The sequence below is a fragment of the Quercus lobata genome, chromosome 8 (genome assembly GCF_001633185.2).
Source record: "Quercus lobata isolate SW786 chromosome 8, ValleyOak3.0 Primary Assembly, whole genome shotgun sequence".
In the NCBI taxonomy this organism is placed as follows: Eukaryota; Viridiplantae; Streptophyta; class Magnoliopsida; order Fagales; family Fagaceae; genus Quercus; species Quercus lobata.
In genome coordinates this window covers 64,884,004-64,902,790 of record NC_044911.1, presented here as the reverse complement: position 1 = coordinate 64,902,790, position 18,787 = coordinate 64,884,004, and the positions used below count along the sequence as shown (strand labels likewise).

The 18,787-nt window shown below is 33.2% G+C and overlaps 2 protein-coding genes and 1 long non-coding RNA gene across 3 annotated transcripts; 1 reads left to right on the top strand and 2 right to left on the bottom strand.

Annotated features, from left to right (window-relative positions):
- Positions 1–2,517: 2,517 nt before the first annotated feature.
- On the top strand, positions 2,518–3,695 carry LOC115954666. Its single transcript, XR_004083937.1, has 2 exons — positions 2,518–2,671; positions 2,920–3,695. It is a non-coding gene; the product is annotated as an uncharacterized LOC115954666 (long non-coding RNA).
- A 641-nt stretch (positions 3,696–4,336) lies between these two features.
- On the bottom strand, positions 4,337–6,087 carry LOC115954665 (two-component response regulator ARR17). Its single transcript, XM_031072588.1, has 5 exons — positions 5,718–6,087; positions 5,177–5,256; positions 4,921–4,998; positions 4,761–4,831; positions 4,337–4,674 (listed from the first exon to the last, which is right to left on the bottom strand). The coding sequence occupies exons 1-5, from the start codon at positions 5,854–5,856 to the stop codon at positions 4,584–4,586; spliced, it is 459 nt and encodes a 152-aa protein (XP_030928448.1). The 5' UTR covers positions 5,857–6,087; the 3' UTR covers positions 4,337–4,583.
- A 4,467-nt stretch (positions 6,088–10,554) lies between these two features.
- On the bottom strand, positions 10,555–18,196 carry LOC115957394 (aminoacyl tRNA synthase complex-interacting multifunctional protein 1). Its single transcript, XM_031075622.1, has 12 exons — positions 18,027–18,196; positions 17,485–17,580; positions 16,988–17,158; positions 15,900–15,965; positions 15,217–15,282; positions 14,958–15,101; positions 13,539–13,690; positions 13,280–13,370; positions 12,972–13,040; positions 12,218–12,309; positions 11,450–11,513; positions 10,555–10,912 (listed from the first exon to the last, which is right to left on the bottom strand). Exons 1-12 carry the CDS (start codon positions 18,105–18,107, stop codon positions 10,808–10,810), a joined length of 1,197 nt encoding a protein of 398 aa, XP_030931482.1. The 5' UTR covers positions 18,108–18,196; the 3' UTR covers positions 10,555–10,807.
- Between the last annotated feature and the right edge of the window lie 591 nt (positions 18,197–18,787).

Sequence of the window (18,787 nt, the reverse complement as noted above, 5' to 3'; positions counted from 1 at the left end):
CATTTTGAGTTCATACACTTTGAGACCATGAAAACTCAATCCCATTCATCATGAAATCCCAAAATTGAATTAATTTTTTTTTTCAAGTAATGAGATGGTAATAAATAAATAAATAACAAGAATAATACAAATAACAAAACTCATTTTGAGTTCATCCACTTTGGACCTGGGCTACTAATGTTTGCCTCTTATGTACTTCAGTTTCGTCTGCAAGCTCTATCTCTTGCACTAATTTGATTGGGTTTTGGCAGATGGACTTGAGTCATAATTGAAAAACAGCAAAAACACTCAAGAAATTATCCCATTGAAGGTCATACCAATCAATTTGTGGAGAGAACAATGGAAAATTTATAAAGAAAAAAATACGACAAGTGAGGAGGTGAGGAGGTTGTTATCTATTGATGACTGTCAAAATTCCATATAATTGCGGCATGTGAAGAGTCTAGGTAAATGGTGAGACACATGGTATAATTGGAGATAAAAGTAACACTATAATTTAAGTAGAGGCTCAATAAATGTCAATAGATAAATCAAAAAATAAAAAAGAATGAAAGAAAATGAATGATGAAATGATGCTGATGTGGTTTAATTGAAGCGTAGTAACAATAAATGCTACGCTTTAACTTTTAGATATATATAGATGATAAATCTCACCACAGTGTCTATAGAATATCAATTGCAGAAGTTAACCCAAATTCAATGCGTGTCTATAGAATATCAATTGCACTAGTAATTAAACCAAATTCAATGCATAACTAGTTTGGTCTAGTAAAAATCACAATTACATGTACATAAATTGCACATTAGCTCGACCCTCTTCTTTTTTTTTAAATCTTGTAGAAATCATAAATAAAAATTAATGAAGACCCACTAAATTTTTTTTTACATAACAAACAAAAATATACCTCCTTTTTCTTGAATTCTTTTCTTATTGTGATTCCATGTTAGTGTGATTTTGTTTAGGTGAGAAATCATATGAAAAGAAATGATACAATACAATGGACTCGACTGCACAACACTTTAAAAAGTCCGATTTTTTTTTTTTGGGTAAATTCCACAAACCTACCCTGAGGTTTGTCATAATACCAGTTAGGTCCAGAACATTTTAAAACCCACCAATTTGGTCTTGAAAAGACAAATTTGCCCCTAAACATACAAACTCTCTATTCTCTCTCGTCTCTCTCACTCTCAAACCTCTCTCTGACCGAAAATACCCAACCCAAATCTCTGAATCCAAAAGAACAATACCAAAATCCCACTGAAGATCCCCTGAAAATGCTACAAAAAAGCACATAAAAATCACTCTTTCAAAACCCATTAATCCGCTTGTAAACCCCATTGAAATCTCCAGAAAAACCCAACAAAAATCCCCAAAAACCAAAAAAAAATCCCAACCAAACACAACATAGAACATTGCCCAAATTTGAAATCTAAAGCCCATGCCGAGATCCATGCCGCCGCTGCAAAGACAATGGAGAGATCTAGATCGAAGCACCATCACCACCACCACCACCACATGGGTTCTGATAAGAGAGAGAGAGGGGCGAGAGTCTGTTGATGGCATCAAACTTGATGGGAATCGAAAAGACCCTTGCATGGTGGTGTTGCTGACACCGATGACCGAGCTTATGGGTTTCGCCGGTGACCAAATTGAAGCACCATCACCACCGCGTGGGTTCCGATCTGAGAGGGACGAGAGTCCGTTAAATAGCACTGATGGCGTCAAACGACTCAAACCTGCGGTGGGAATCAGGAAGTCCTTTGCTGGGTGGTGTTTCCGGTGACCAAAACTCATGGGTTTCACCGGTTTTAGAGAGAGTTCTAAGAAAGAGAACTCAGAGAAGAGAGTTGACAGAGAGGGAGAGTAACAAGACAGGAGAGAGAAAGAAGAGATAATAAAAATTAGGGACAAAATGGTCTTTTAGGATGAAATTGGTAGGTTTTAAATTGTGTTGGACCTAGTTGGATATTATGACAAACCTTAGGGTAAGTTTGTAGAATTTACCCTTTTTTTTTTTTTTTGGGTGTGATTTATGAAGTTCAACACTAGTACAGGTCAATTTTTGGGAAACTTAAATTATTATTATTTTTTCTTTGATTGACTATAAGAATCAAATTGATTACATAGGGAAAATGTAATCTTGAGGGTCAATTTCTTATGAGCTATATTAATGATGGTTTAACTGTAAACCATATTTTGTGATTCATCAAATCAAATGCTTCTTTATTTATTTTTTATTATTATTATTATTTATTATCATTGTTATTATTATAAAATGACGCTTTTAATTTATGCTACGAAAAATCAAACACGTAAAAGGACACGCTGCCAACTAGTATCAAGTTGTAGCACTTGCACCTTCAACTAGTCCCGCCTTCCTCTCCACTTTGCTTACTTGTTAGGATTTCTCTTTTTTATTTTATTATTTTATTTATTGATGAACTAAAAAAAAAAAAAAAAAACAAAAATTCCAAAGAATATTCTATATAAAATATCCAATGAAAGCATCAGGAAAAAAAAAAAAAATTAAAAATCGAAAATGTTGTTCCTCCCCAAGGTAACACTAAATATGGAGCTATAAAATTATAATTGTTTACATGGTCATGTTAGCTACAAGTCTCTGGCCATCCAAAAGGAGAACAAAGCAAGGCCTATCACCAACAATTGAAGGTAAGAATTTCTTGAAACCTTTGTACAATTTTTAATTCATTCTTCATTCCAAAAATTGAAATATTAATAGAGGAAATTTTGTTATCATTTTTTTCTTCTTCTTTGGTACAAAGCTTTCAATCATAGTAGTTGTGTTATTTGATTTCTGGGTCTTGGAAATTCATTCTGATTGTAAAACAATGTTCTCTATTGAAGCATGTGCATAATCCTAGCTCTCATACATGAATTCTTGGTCCTTTCCGTTTTAGGTGATAGAGGTGGTGGAGGTTGAAGCAATATATATATATATCTATATGGACAACCACCAACACCAACATGAAAATGAAAGGACTAGCCCTCGTCACAAACCATTTGTGGCACGTTGTTGTTCATGCCCTCGTGTTCTAGCCTCCTCAATATTCAGACGGATAGGAAGATGCATGTTTGTCTCATGTTACCCCGTTATCCAATGCTTTGGATGCGATAACCATAGACACCGTCACCACAACCATCACCACAAGCACTTCTTTTGATTCATTCTTCATTATTGCTTGTGGCTCTGTTGTGAATTACAAGCTTTGAACTTTAAAGCTTTGGTGACTTCAAAATTCTCTCTTTTGGTCCCAACCCATTAAAAGAAAATGGTTTGGGAAGTATTCTATACGGAGCTTCACTTTGTCTAATCTATTTACATGGAAATATTTTCATCCATGATCCTCTTCCAAAGGAAGAATATGGAGGAAAATAAATAAAAGATTTTTATTTTTGAGTTATGTACCAAAAGGTTGAAAGTTTTAGAATCTCACAAACTATTTTTGGGGCCGCAAGGTTCCAAGGTAATACTTCCAGAAATGTCTTTTTTTTTCTAATGGAGTGGCCTGCTGGGGTCATTTATAGGAAGTATATCGTAGGAACTTGATCTGAGTTAGTTTCAGAGTAATGTTCCCATTATTCCTTAGCTTTTGCTATGTCGATTAAGAAGTTAAATGTAATTATTATGTTGATTGTTGAATATACTCTGTTCATTCCTTTCTATTCTGAATTATATATTCATTTTGAGAGGATCTAGGCATAGGGAATTACTTGTTTTGATGAAAAAACAAAATTATTGATATACTTATACCATTTTGATTACTTTGTGGTGGGTGAACATGAATTTAATATTGTCAAATTATTGAATGTATTTGCATAAAAAACAATTGATGGATCTTTGTAGCCTGCATTCTGCCATGTCAAGTGGATGCTCTTTTGTTTTGGTCAGCAAGCGGAAGCTCAAAATTGAAGATTTGTACACGGTTTTTTTTTTTTTTTTTTGGCTTATTGGTTTATTTGTTTATATAAACTGTTTTTAAAGTGCGGTTTTACTTTTTACTCGTGTTTAGCAAATCAACAAATAAGTTAAAAAACTAATCCAAACGCAAACAAAGTATCCTTCCCTCATGAATTGGAGTAACAGGATTGTGCCTAGCATAGAAGTGAAACAAGCAATAATGCAGTATAGTTAGGCACCCACTTCTGCAGGGCTAGCATCGTGATTGCACTTGCCTAGTGATTGCTCTTCTTTACAACTAGCTAAAAAACTACTCATCCATGTGTAGCAATGATCATAAGACTAAAAAGTATTTTCCCGAACTAAAATATGGCTCAAGAGAGCATTAGACAAAGAAAATTGATATGTACAGACAATAAAAGATAATAAATTGAGGAGAGGAGAAGAATAATGATTATCACAGAAAGGAATGTCATTGAAACTATTTGGTTAACGTTAATCATACACAGCAATGTGGAGGTGGAGGGTAAGATTTTTGAGCAAAACAAAATTGATTGGTAACTGAAGCTAATTTTATTTCATCCAAGGAATTCTGGGGCTTCCTCTAGTCATAGGAATACTTGCTGCGGGTTCTAATCTCCTTAGGAATACGGGTGTTTATCTTCAGGAGTTCATTAATTGACATCTTAATTTCTTCACATCTGATTGTTTTAGGGGCTTCAGCATGAACATCTGAGCTCCTTCCTCTAAGCACCTGATCAGAAAAATGCAAGTCTTTTAAAAATGAAATATGAGTGAAAAGAAAAGAAGAAGAAGAGAACATGCATCATTTGGAAATACTTGTTAATACGAGTTGGGACGTTCTCAGATGACACAATAACCACTGGAACCTCTTTCATGACTGATGATTCCTGCTTGAAAAGAAACAAAGATGGTCAACATTATTGTCACTGAATAGGCTCTTTCCATTAGGCATACTAATTATTGATTGTTGCAATACCTTAATTCTTTTAAGTAGCTCATAGCCTGTCATTCCTGGCATACAATAGTCTGTAATTATCAAATTTACTTTTGATACCTGCAAGATAATATTAAATACCTTTTAGCATTCGGAAGACAATTTATAAATGCATTGGTCATTGATTCATCTCAACTGAAGTTGTTCCCATATTTATTCTCTTTGAAAGGGGATAATGTCCAATAGTTAAACGGATTAAAATGTTCAGAATTATCTCTCTCTTTTTAGAGTTACTTACTCTGCTCTCCAAGGTGTTATTTTGATCGTCTCCTAAGCCCAAAAATTCCAATGCCCTTCTCCCATTTTCCGCAGTAGTCACTGCAGCCACATGAATTATTAGTACTTTGAAAACAGAAGAACCATACAAAAACATATTTTTTTTTTTTTCTTTTTGAGTAAGTAACACAATAAGTAGCATAACAAAGAATAAAATGCTTATTTTATGCCCTTCTGTTAATTACTCATATATAAAAGCATTCACGTCCCACTCTTCATGTCCTCTTTTTAGTCAAATTGTAGGTAGTCACACACACAAAAAATTGCTTTTAAATTCGCCTAGCTACAACTCTTTCATTTGCTCCAAAAACTGTGTTATCTTTTCCTAGTACAATGCAACTGCAATATTGAATTTAATTGGGGTATAGAAGGAAGGTTAAGTTACATCACCCTAAGCAACTGTGACCCTTGTTCGAAAAAAAAAGCCTTAAAAAAAACCAAGAGACAATTGCATCCCAAACCAGAAAGAAAGAGCAAAAAATGATTGCAAGAGTATACATTACCTTTGCAAGAGGAGTTTATAAGTAGTTGTTCAATGAGTTTGCGATCAATGAGATTATCATCCACAGCTAAGACATGGGGTTGCTCCACATTTTCCATCACCCTCTTTGTTGAAGAAGAAGCAGCACTAGCAGCATCCATATGTTCCTGCAGATCCCTACCCCAATTATAAGTCCCTCTCAGAAAACTGTAATAATAACGAAGATGTTCTTCTAGTTATATAGCCGATCAAGAGTAATAGTCACAGTTGCAATAAAAGACACTACAAACAAATTAATGATAGAAAGACCAAAAAGGTAGATGCTTCTCTGACAAAACTATAATAAAGAGAGATTGCATACATAAACAAACTCACAAGACATGTATGAACGTAATGTGGTCGTTTATATAGAGTTAATGCATAAGAAAATTAAGGTGGTTGGTGAGCGAGGAATTTTAGAAAAGAGAGAGAGAATCACACGCTATCACAGAGATCATATCAGTCACAGATATTTCGTGATCTTTATTGGATTTCTCTCTCTTTTTTTCTTTTCTTTTTTTTTTTATTTGCTTTTCTTCTTTAAACCATAACTCTCTCTCTACAAGCATCTACATTCGCATCTTTCAGCGATATCCTCACTCTGGTGAATCTAGTTATTGAGTCTGTGTGTACCAGCTACACAGTTCAACACTGTTCCAAGAGTTTAGATAACGAATCAACGTGCTCTTTTGTCTTTTACGTGTACGTAATAAAAGAGTGTATATAATATGTACATTTTAATATTTAAAAAATGGTTCTATTATGAAGCAATTTTCCCATTCAATGAATTTCAAAAAAAAAATTCCCATTCAATGCACATGTAGAAGCAAGATTACAAGAGTCAAGAAGTGTTACATCATTTGTCTCAACTCTCAACAACAAAAAAGTGTTACATCATTTAGTTTTTTTTTTTTTTTTTTTTCCTCGTGAAATTTCATATGGTAATATTTTAAATATTGCTTTTGTAAAAGTATTTTTACAGAATGTTAAAAACAATTCCTTGAAGCATTAATTAGTTTAGTATTAGTTGGAACAAATATATATATAATACATATTACACACAAATTTGTAAAAGCATTCAAAAATTTGGAACTAAAAGAACAATTATATATTTTATATTATTTATTTGGATATATTTCAATTTAGTATCATATTTATGTTATCTAAGATAACATAAATATCTAATTAAGTAATTAATTTTATAAGATATTATATCTTTGGATATTATAAGTTCATACAATATTATAATAAAACAACTAATTAAGCTTCTTTTTTCTTTCTTTTTTCCAAATTGTGGTTGTATTTTCAAGAAAAATAAAACTCATGTGATTGAAAGAGATGATATTTAATATATTCCTTATTTCCCTTATTACCAAAAAATAAAAGATAGCAAAGTATTTTCTCATATATATGTCTATTATTTAAACTAGTTTTATTTCTTGTTTGCTGAAAAAACTAACATATATATATATATATATATATATGATGTTAAGGACTTAATAGATCAAAGAAAAAACTCAAGATTATAATACTAATTATATTTTAAAAAATTATATTTAATATAAATAGTTAAACATGGAAAAAATATTGATTTTTATAATTTTATTGTCGTATTTAATAACACACATTGGCAAAATAAACAATTGTATTGCCTATAAATTATCAAAAAAAAAATTAATCTTTTTTATTGTAAGGACTGAGATTGAGCACTTCTACTACTAGATGAGTGGACTCAAGTCCAACTAGCCTAATACAATAAATTTATAGAGAGTAGGTTTAAGAACTAAGTCTTAGTGAGGATTACAACAACTAGACATGGCTATAAATGGATTGAATAACAAGGATATGGATTAAAGTATGAAATTCTGTCCTCGGGCATTTCGTCCGAGGAACTTAGTATTCTTATTATTTCTTCAGTGCTAGGTTACAAAGGTTTTTAAGATCATGCAAATTGCTACCGTATTCTCATTTTTTTTCTCTACCCCTTTTCCTGGAGGATTTCTCACATTATATATCCCCCTTCAGTTGATTTTGGCCCTCCATCTGTTAATCATGCAGGTCACTACTTGAGTGCTTGTCCCATTAGCCACCTTCCTAAACCTTCAATGAGTTGTAGCAACCAAAACCGCACTGTTCGGGGGTCATTTCCTCATTAATGCGGCCAGAACGTTAGTTGTGGGCATTTAATGCTGAGGTAACAATTTCTCCTTGAACTGTTCCTACACTATACTCCCGTGGCTGTCCTACAGTAGTTGTCCTTTTTCTTGGGTTGCTCTGGGAGGCTGCCGTTGATGGCGGGTCGTTCTTTCCTACTAGGATCTGGGTTGGCCGAGGACAGGATTGTCCTCGGCGATATTTTTGGGCCATTTGGGCCTTCTTTATTCGTCCTCAGCCATTTCTTCCTCCTCGGCGTGGGCCTTGGGCTTAGTATGAGGTGGGCCGGGGTTGTCAAATTCTTTGACCCCACATTTATATTTTTAATTCTATTTTTTTTTTAATATGGTTTATATACTAGGCATAAATATAAACATTTTAAAAAATAAATAAATTTCTTAAAAAAAAACATGTATGTATAATATAGAATATAGGAAATATATCCAATATTCTCATGTGATTTCCCATAAAAATACAGATTCCCCTTGAAATTTTGACTTTTGAGTATAATAATTAACTCACATGTGGTATTATTTTGTGTAAGTCATTAATTGTGCAACACTTAACCTTGAAATTTTGATCATAACACAAAACACTTATATAATGTTGTTTTATGTGAAAATATAACTCTAAATATGAATATGTATCATCATATCAACAACAAATAGTTTATTATAATAAATATTAAACGATTTTTACATAATAAATCAATACCACATAAGGGTTGCATTCAAAATTTAGAGTGCTTTGTGTTTTACTTTTGTAGTTTTTCCCATAAAATACACGTATTTTATTGACTATGAGTAATATGGCGTGAAGTCTTGAAGTTCAAGAAGGGAAAACAATTAGAACAAAACTTATGTACAGTATCTTAGGTATTGTTCTTTAAGTTCACCTCTTAAGATTTTACCATATGGCTACTTGACTTAAAAAATACACTTCCATCTATGGAAAAAAAAAAAAAAAAAAAAAAAAAAAAAAAAAAAATATAACAGAATCTTAAAAGAAAAACTTAAAGAACAACACCTCAGTACTGTACCTAAGTCTTGCTCAAAAAATTGCTACATGTTGAAGTGTTTTGTGTAGAAGTACTTGTGTCGGTCTTAATTGTAAACCCCACCATCCATCTTCTTTTTCTGTTCCTTCTTTCCCAATTGTTAATTCAAATCAAGTAGAGGATGAGAGACATGTAACTCAACTATAAGGTTTTTTTTTTTTTTTTTTAGTATTTTCTTGTGGTTAGCAACTTATCTTCATGCATCATCCAATAAATAATAAATAAAAGAAGAAAAGGAAAAAGTGAGAACAAATCTAAACCAAATCTGAGAGAGAAACGAACATCAAATCAGATAATGACATAAAATAAGAAACAAAATATTTGTGAGAAAACAACCTTAAATCTTTGATTGCGATTCAAATGAGAAATACAGTTATTGATATGATTTTACAAATCCATGCATTAAGCAGATCAAACTTTGGCGCGTATGCTCTCCTTGGCTCTTGGCTGTGTACAACGTTACCAAGAGCAAAGACTCTTAATTCATCAAAAAATGAAGTCTCATATGACTCAAACTTTTGACACAACTGTCACCAAATTATTCTAAATATAGGAGTAAGATGGTGCTATTTCGATTCGGGCAATGTTTATTACAGAAGAGGTTTAAGTCCAGTATATTTTATAGGTCTAGTGCATCTTGTACGTTGGACCTGATAGGATGGTGCCACATGATAATATCTAAACACATGACAACATCCTATCGGGTTCAATGCACATGACATTGAACCCAAGTCGATCCCATTTATCCACACACTATGTGCCAAAACGTGATTTTAAGTTATTCTGGCTTCTATTGCTTGCATGGCAAATCAAACTTTGGTTTGGATGGATTTTTTTTAAAAAAAATATAAGTTATATTGATATGTTTACACAATAAACCAAATCTCTTATGAAAATAAATTCATCCACCACACTCTCGTTCCATAGGATTTTTTGGGTGTCTCATCATGCATAGAAAGGTGAAGGGTTTGGCAACAAGCAAATGGCTTTCTATCATAGTTGCAATAGTACCAAACCTTAACTACTTCATCCAAACATAGCATAAATGTCTTAGATAACTAAAACCTGACAAACATAAATGGAATCTTTTTTTTTTTTGGGTAGTAGCCCTAATCCCAAGGATTAGTCACTACTCACTAGATCAGTTAACCCAAAATGGAATTTTAAAGAAGTTTTTTCCAATTACCTGTAACCTTGAATTTGCAACACTCCCGCTCCCCTAAAAACTTTCTTGGCACAATAGTCATTGATGTTAAACTTTTTGAAATAATTAGAAAGCTAAATTGCCGATCAACTCTAGCTCAACAGCTCCTCCCCATTAGATGCATGTGAAACTTACCAATCAAAAAATAATCGGAAAGCAAATTATCCAGTCTTTGCAAACAGCCAAACTGTCATTGGGAGTACGGTTCTTGATAAAAGAGGCTGGTCTGAGATTTTGACGCTCTCATCTACTTAGAGTGATAATTTATATCCAACCCATGCTGGGTTTTTTTTTTTTTTTTGGGTGGGGGGGGGTGAGATTAAATAACAGGAGAAAGCAAGCTATCTCACTGAAATTTTACCAAAATAACAGTAGTTTGATATTCAGAATATTTTAATATAAGGGCTAAAGAAAAATCTCCCCCTCATTTGCTGAACTTTCTGTATCATCAGATCCTAATTGAATTGAGATCAGTATCGTCAGGTTCAAACTGAATGCAATAGCATGTGAAACCATTTGATATGACTGTAAGAGCAACATGACACTTTAAGCAATCAAAAACCATGCCTGCATTAATGTCTTCTTATGAAGTAGAGCTTTAATGCTCAAATCTAAAAAGTGGGTTACACTGTTCTTAGAAGCCACTATACCATCTTCATTACTTTATGCTTGCCTTGGGAATGGATGATGTACATGGTCCACCAGAAGTCATAAATGGGATTCCCTTAAAAGTGGCCACACCCTTGTCATCAGTGAAAAGATGCTGCAGCGATGAAACAGTACTCAATTATTTCTCCAAATTCAGAAGCACTTATTTACAGAGCATAAAGAAGGCAATTATTAGGGTAGAGGACCATAACATGGATGTGTGTGTGTGTCTGTTTTGCTATAATTCAATAGTTACAACAATAGGGGAGGGAGATTTGAATCCTAGATGTCTCCGTTGGAAATACCAAGAGGTGCCCATTGAGCTAGAAACTAATACATCCAGATAACAATTGATAACTGTAATATCAGTGATTCATAATTCGCAAAACAGACCACAAATGTCTAGTGACTTGCTGATAGTTTCTCTATGAAAAAGGGAGTATGGCTGGTAGGATAACCCAAAACCTAAGCCATTCATTCAACAAATGAGCAGATTTTAGTCACCCTTAACCACTCATCTAATAAGACGCTATATGGTTTTCCTTTTGTGTATTAAATTTAAGATGTGGAAGGCGATTGAATAATCTGGGTAACAGATAGATATCCACTTAAGGCTACTGCATAGAAAAAAGGATGCAAAACATATACATACCGGCGTTATCTTTTCCAACTGTTTCTTTTTTGGGTTAAGGACATCTTCTGGCTTTCCGTCAATCCTAGACAAAAACGCCAAATTGTGTGAGATACACATTACATACACGAAAAATGTAAGATAAACCTGCCACACTTCATTCTACACATGCTGCAATGATTGCAAACTTTGACCAACTATATAATGGGAAATATGAGATTACTTCAACCATAAAAAAGTGAGGCTGGAGAGGATCAATCCCAACTAACTTTAACAGTCCTTTTAGAAGGAGGAAATAAATGGAATAAAAAATCTTTGGATATTCCATTCCCTCCTATGCATTTCTCCCAAGAACAAAAATGGGAGGAACAATCATTCCTTTAATAAAATGGAGGTAAATTTTATCCTTATTTTAAAAAAGACAAGAGGTGAAGGGTATACTAGTGGAATTATATATTTGTTTCCTTTTCATTACTTCTTTTATATACTCCCAAACACATTAGAAAAAATACAACATTTTCCATTTCATTCATTTATGATCTATTCCATTCTTTAATAAACTCCCAAACATAGTGTAAAATACAGTCAGAAACGGAAAGCAAGCTAACAGAGAAATAGCAAAACTAATCAACTAGATCGCAAGCTGTGACCATTTAATTCTCTGTCAAGGCTTCAAACCCATCTTCCTAGGAATCAATTTGTTGACAAGACTCACAAAACTGCTGTTAGTCTAAATTATCCAAGAGATAAATGTATGTTAATAGCTCAACATGATTTCCGCAAGCTTACCCAGAAAATGAAATGCGCTCCCCAATTTTGGCCCCTTCAGGAGGGAGCAAAGGCTCTACAATTGTATGATCTTCATTAGAAGCACATAGCACCTGGAACAGTTGGATTTACAAGTATGCACATCAACATCAGTCCATGAGAATTGCAGTCTTCAAAAGGGGTAACTTAGACTAATGAAATAATTCTTTTCTTAAACCGCAAGTTACTCATGCATGTGATGGTGAACCCACGACCTCAATATAAGAACGGAGGAAGTGACATTCAACTCAGATGAATAGAATCTTATGGCAACAAAAGGTGAAAATTTTAAAGAACACAAACACTGTAGTTATTTACATCACAGAATGAAGTGTATATATAAGCCAAAATAGCCACTAGCAAAGTGATTCAATACCAAAAGCTTAAATCTTTTTTTTCCCCCCTTTTGATAAGCCAAAATAGATTAGTGCAAAATTCTATGCTTCTTTGCATGCATGTATTCTTATTGAGGATTAAGGGAAAACAAGCAACTACATACATCAGTATATCCTTTGTAGGTCAACCATGGGTGAAATCTCAAAAATTATGGTAACCCTCTAGCAACACACAGATCATTTTATTTTATTTTTACCTTATTCTAGGCTAGTTAAGATTATCCAAAGAGAAAATTTTGAACTAAAAAAAATGAAAATCTTTGCAGAACATAGTGCTTTGTTAATGAAGCCATTCAAGAAAAACATGAGCAGAATTTGGTAAAAATGCCAAGGACGAGTACCAGTCCTTCTGACATCACATCTCGTAGCTTTCCAGGTTTCACATTTGTAATCAATACAACACGCCGGTTCTGTACAGTGCATGCAAAAACATAAAAGAACCAACAGTAAGAAATGTTCAGGTTTCAATAATCCAATATGAATCGCCTGTATTAAAGAGAGAGAGAGAGAGAGAAGAAGAAAGAAGAGAGAAGAAGAAGAAGAAGAAGAATCTTAAACAAATCCAACAATTAAAAAGCTAAAACAGAGCACAGGCAACCCAAATTCATCAAATTGATTTTATCTTATTAAATCATGTAGAAATTATTACCTTTAAATCATCTGGATTACAAAACTTGGCCAAACCACTAACCACCTGACGTGGTTTAGCATCTCCAACATCTATCTCCTCGACAAGCAAACTGCATCATGAATTCAAACAGAACGCTAATGAATGATTAGTATCCTACAGTTATATTGCGATTAAGAAAGTAAAACCTCAAAAAACTACAATGGGTGTAAGTAATTCAGTTGTTATCTAATGAACAAAAAAGGCTCTTGAAGAGAGACAGAAGAGCTTGTTGCCACACCTGTCAGCAGATGGATGTTTCCATGCCTTGTGAATAAGACCAACCTGTATATTAAGCAAACTGACACTAATATCTTTGTCTTTCTCAACTGCTTCTGTTTCAGATGACTTTTTCTTTTCCTGTGTAACTTCTTTATCTTGTGTGGCCTTTTTCTTAAAATTCCAAATGAACAGTGTCATTATGCAAGTATTGTACAAAGATGGAAACCAAATAAAAAATAAAAACACAAGCAATCAATGGATTTCTCTAAATCTAACCCCACCAACCCACACCGAGACACATACACATGGGACCTACAAAATTAGCGTTTGTTACTAACATAGCAAGGTCAATTTGGATGCTTTTGATAATGATTTGCATGGACTAATCCGGACATAAAATAGATGGTAATCCCCAATAAATTATAGAGATACAAGATCTTCACAAGAATATGTGAATGTCTAAAACAATAAGGGAAGCGCCACTGAGGTTGATTATCCTGACAGCTAGCTTTATCATGGTCAGAATCTAATGTAAATATTCCATGGTGGCCTAATCTTTGACTTAACTGCATGAATTTTCTACGTGTTAAAGTATCACATTCCCTGATTCTCACTAAAACACAAGTCCGCACCCCAACAAATGCCTCTGCTGACCTGGCTGCTAAAGGAAGAGCTGTAAGACAAGTGCCAACTACTGGTTGTATGTTCTGAATATGCAACTAGTTTTTGTCTTCCTTGTTGGCTTTCAATATTTTTAACATTTTCATTTTTGAAAAATTACTGCTTTTCCATAGAAGGTAATTTAGTCATTTACAAAAATGAAACCAGACAGAGATTCAGCCATTAATAACTTATATGGTGGTACAACCTGAAAGAATTAGAAGAATATTGTTAGATTAAACGATTAAATTCACAATTTTCTAAGAATTAATGCCTTTGGGACAACTAGAAATTTCAAAAAATATAAAACAACAATTTCTCTGATCAATTTCAATTATCATTTTTTTTTGGCTTACAACAAGTTCAGGAGAGGGATTGAACCTAGATTCGCAATGCCACCAAACCACAAGGCTCTTGGCCAATAGAAAACCATTGTACTTCTAAAAGAATTTATCTAGCACTCCCTGTCAATAGTTTTCAAGGCTAGGTATAAGCTTTCAGTAATATCCAATCAATAGCTTGCTTGTTTCATGAAAGTCTGATACTTCTTAATTATATGAATTTTAAAGAACTTGTCTCCAAGTCTTTATGCTTTTTTTTCTATATTTAAGAGAATAATCTCAGATTCTTTATGTGCATTGGTATTAAATTAAAACTTTATGTTTGTTTGATAAGTAATAATATTCAAAACTTGAACTTATCAAAATAAAAAATATAAAGCAAGAAAAGAGAAAAAAGTGGGGTGGGGGAGAAGGATCGCAACGTTAACAGGGCTTACCCCAGCATCTCTTTTCTTTGGATTCATAGCTGCCTCCGACTTATCTGCACTTTTGGTATTTTGCGATTTATCTGCACTTTTGGTACTTTGCGATGTCTTTTTTGCATCTGAATCTACTTCCACCTTCACTGTATTTGTTGCTCCCTGCATTCAAAGAGTTAGTGGAACCCATATATTCCATTTGCTTCAACCCATATACTCAATCAGTAATATACAGGCTAATAACCAAACACACAAGTAAACTGAAAAGAGTACTCACCTGTGGCTCAAATTTAGCCTTTTCAAGCAATATCTTCTCAAATAATTCCCCAAAGTCCTCCTTGTTCTGTTAAAAAGTGTTGCAATAATTTTTGAGCAATGGCTACTAATATGTACACAGTAAAAATACAACAATATGCGACCAAGACCGCATAAAAGGTCGGACCAATGGATGGAGCAGGGTTTTGATGCATGTATGATTCTGAGGTTAGCTACGGAATCTACTTTTGTTTGTTCCCATGTTCTGAATCTACAGTTTTCTTTCTTTTCTCTTTGAATCACAAATATGACTCACGACAGATTATTGCTCGTTGAAAAGATGTACCTAGGTTTTCAAATGCATACCCAGAACTCAAATGAGTGAGACTCAGCCTTAACATTTCCTTAGGGTAGCAGATAGTACATTATGACTCCTGACTTCATCAACAACTTTTTACACTCCCAATCATTAATGTAATGAACAAATGTTTCATGCATCAAATTGTTGCAAACACCCAAAACACATGACAACTATTTGAAACAGACCCAAGCTATACCTTAAATGGATACATAGACAAGCCAACATCTAACTAAGGAGTTAACGCCTGCATCTAATGAGAAAATTAGGAAACTACACATTTTTCATGAAAATACTAAAAACATTAATGAATAAAATAACAGAAACTAATCAGGATATGGCCCTACCTGGATGTAATCCACCCATCTCAACACATGTGGTAATTTTTCCTTTTCTGCATTTGGAAGGCCAATCTAGAAATAAGAACCACAGGGAAAAGTCAATAAAATTACTATACTGTAATACTAATGGCCTTTAGGGTAAATGGCACCTCCAACCCCTATTAGAATGTGATGATTGGCATCATAATAGAACTGCATGATTAAAACCTTTTAAAAGAAAAGGCAATCTTATTCTTGAGTCACTCACCATTTTAAAAGGGTTTCATTCTCAAGGAAGTTATAAATCATTTAATTTTCCCTTTCACAATCATAACAAATATATAATTTTTGGTTGCTTATTTGCTTAAAGTGAGGTAGAAACTGGCCAACCAGTTGTCGTGAAAACAAAATTTCCTCATGAGATACATAAAATACAAATATCAATTAAAAAAGGAATGAATAAAACTTAAATAAGTGTACATTCACATATATAACGGATTTGAATGAAAATTTCGGGACTAAATGAACTGTTATATGTGTTAACTTATTTCTTTTTATATATACCAATTAAATATCATACTTATGTTACTTATCAAAAAAATTATATACATCATACTTAAGTTATCTACTTATCTTGCTATAATTCCATATGATACTGATTTTTGATAGCTTTATATAATGACACACCTTGGAAAAATAAACAATTGTACTACTGATAAAACATAAAGTTTAGTCAATCATAATTCAGTTCAGAAAATAGACAAATACAATAATTGTGAAGGTTCATTTGAAGCAAAAAGATTATATTTCATTTTATTCACCCCTAGAGAAAATAAAAGAAGAGATTTTTTTTTAGTTCTATTCTTTCCACTAGTTGGTTTGCCAACGAGGTGAGAAAAGGATTAAAAAAAAAGTGTAAGGAAACAATGTCAAACTTTTCCTCTCATGCCCAACAGCTATAAAACTTTTTTTTCTTCTCTCTATATTCTCTCCATTTTTTCTTTTATAAAATGACAAACAATAAAACTTTACAGTTTTTTTTCATTTTCCTTCTTTTTTTCTCACTTCATTTTCTTTTGTAGAATGTGAATAAAATGGAATGTCAAATTTCATACCAACAAAGGATGTAGTACTGCAAACACAATAACATCAGCTTCTGAGGGTTTTAATCCATTGCCCAATAGTACAGACTTTTGAGCCAAGTCGTCATTTAATCCACTGAGAACTCCAAAGCATGACTTAGAATCTAAAGGAAAACTCTCTGCAAAGGTTATCCACTTCATCACCTACAACCACAACTTGTGTTTTTAAGATAAAAAATATAAACAAAATTTAGCAATAAGAAATCCAGCAAAATTAACACCAGCAAACTAATAGGGGTCTATACATAAACACTTCATTAAGTAACTTTTTTTTCATTCTATTGTAAGTGATTTCCATAATTTAGGAAGTCACTTACAGAAGCAATCTATACATGCACCTAAGAATTCAATATGACAGAGTCTAGTAACATTATTCAAGGTGGCAAACTAAGTAGTGATGAATATTTGTACACCAAAAGGCTTTGGGCTAGTAAATTCAGTATGCAAACAGCAAATCAACTCAACTTTACCTCATCATTGTCATTCAAAGGGGCCCCAGATGACTTCAATATGTTCAAGTACAAGCTCTTGATATCATTTTCCTTGACATCATCCGACAAAATTTTCTGCATAAATCAATTTTAAACTAGGATAACTTGATATCAAATTCCCAGAAATGTGAATATTATGAGCCAGTTCAAATATCAAATTTTGAGAATGTTTATTCATGTACGAGAATATCATTTTTTTTCCAAATTACACACACAATGTCAATTGCATTTCATCAATTGATAGTACATATAAAAAGTTCAATGAAATGACATGCAACATGAGGTAACGATAAGAAACTATATAAGTCAAATCTCCTACAAATTATCACCCAATATTAACAACTACTTATCCACTCAAATCCAAATGACCCAAATCTTTGAAAAAAAACCCACCAAGCCCCCCAAAAAAAAAAAAAAAAAAAAACCCAGAAAGAAAAATGCAAACTTTATACTAGAAAACAAAATTTGTGCATTGAAAAGGCTTGGGGTAAAGAAATGGAATAAGTGAAGGTGGTGCTTACAGGATCTAAGGAAAGGTGTTTACAAAGAGATAACACTATCTTTTGATTTCTATCGAGATTGAAGCTTCCATTCGCGGCCATCTTCTTCTACCTTCCCTTTCGATTCTCTCACAAGTCTTTCTGTTGTGTTGTGTTTAATTTTCCTAGCAAAATTCTCACAGAGAAACGCTCGGACAGTAGAAATTTTATAGGGTTTTTGCATTGCATGTATGGGTTTTATGGGCTTGTCATATTGCAGCCCATTCAATATTTTGGACCATAATGGGCTTGGCCCGCTATGGGGCTTAGCACAAAAATGATAATGGTTTGGTTTCGCTTTGCCATGCTCAGATTCATGACTTGGTGCTGGTGGGTTCTCTGATTAAAGCTCTATAGTCTATACTATACCCTAAACCTACCAAAGCAAATCCCTTTTTTATTTCAAAAATTACTTAAATTCTTTTTTTAGGTACACTACACACATTCATTGGGAGTTGAACTAATAGCTTTATCCTTCAATTTTAACACTTTTAACTTACAAGGATTAAGGAGAGAAAGTGTAAATTAAACTATAGGTAAATCATAGTCGGCAATCATTAAGTTTGAGCTAATACTAATCAGACCCAAAATATTTTAAAAATAATCAATTTGGTCCCTAAACCATATGCTCTTATAAATGAAATTGTTGTATTTAGTATTTGGTTCATAGACCAAATCGATTAGTTCTGAAATACTCTCCATATAAATACACTCTTTTTTTCTTTTCTCTAACTATTTGTGCC

Excerpts from the sequence above, each read along its gene's own strand:
- LOC115954665 (XM_031072588.1), bottom strand. The coding sequence starts at position 5,856 with ATGGATGCTGCTAGTGCTGCTTCTTCTTCAACAAAGAGGGTGATGGAA. Across the intron at positions 4,999-5,176 it reads ATAACACCTTGGAGAGCAGA|GTATCAAAAGTAAATTTGAT; the intron begins GTAAGTAACTCT and ends ATTATCTTGCAG. Across the intron at positions 4,832-4,920 it reads AGCTACTTAAAAGAATTAAG|GAATCATCAGTCATGAAAGA; the intron begins GTATTGCAACAA and ends CTTTTCAAGCAG.
- LOC115957394 (XM_031075622.1), bottom strand. The coding sequence starts at position 18,107 with ATGGCCGCGAATGGAAGCTTCAATCTCGATAGAAATCAAAAGATAGTG. Across the intron at positions 15,102-15,216 it reads AGGCTAAATTTGAGCCACAG|GGAGCAACAAATACAGTGAA; the intron begins GTGAGTACTCTT and ends CTTTGAATGCAG. Across the intron at positions 12,310-12,971 it reads ATGTGATGTCAGAAGGACTG|GTGCTATGTGCTTCTAATGA; the intron begins GTACTCGTCCTT and ends CAACTGTTCCAG.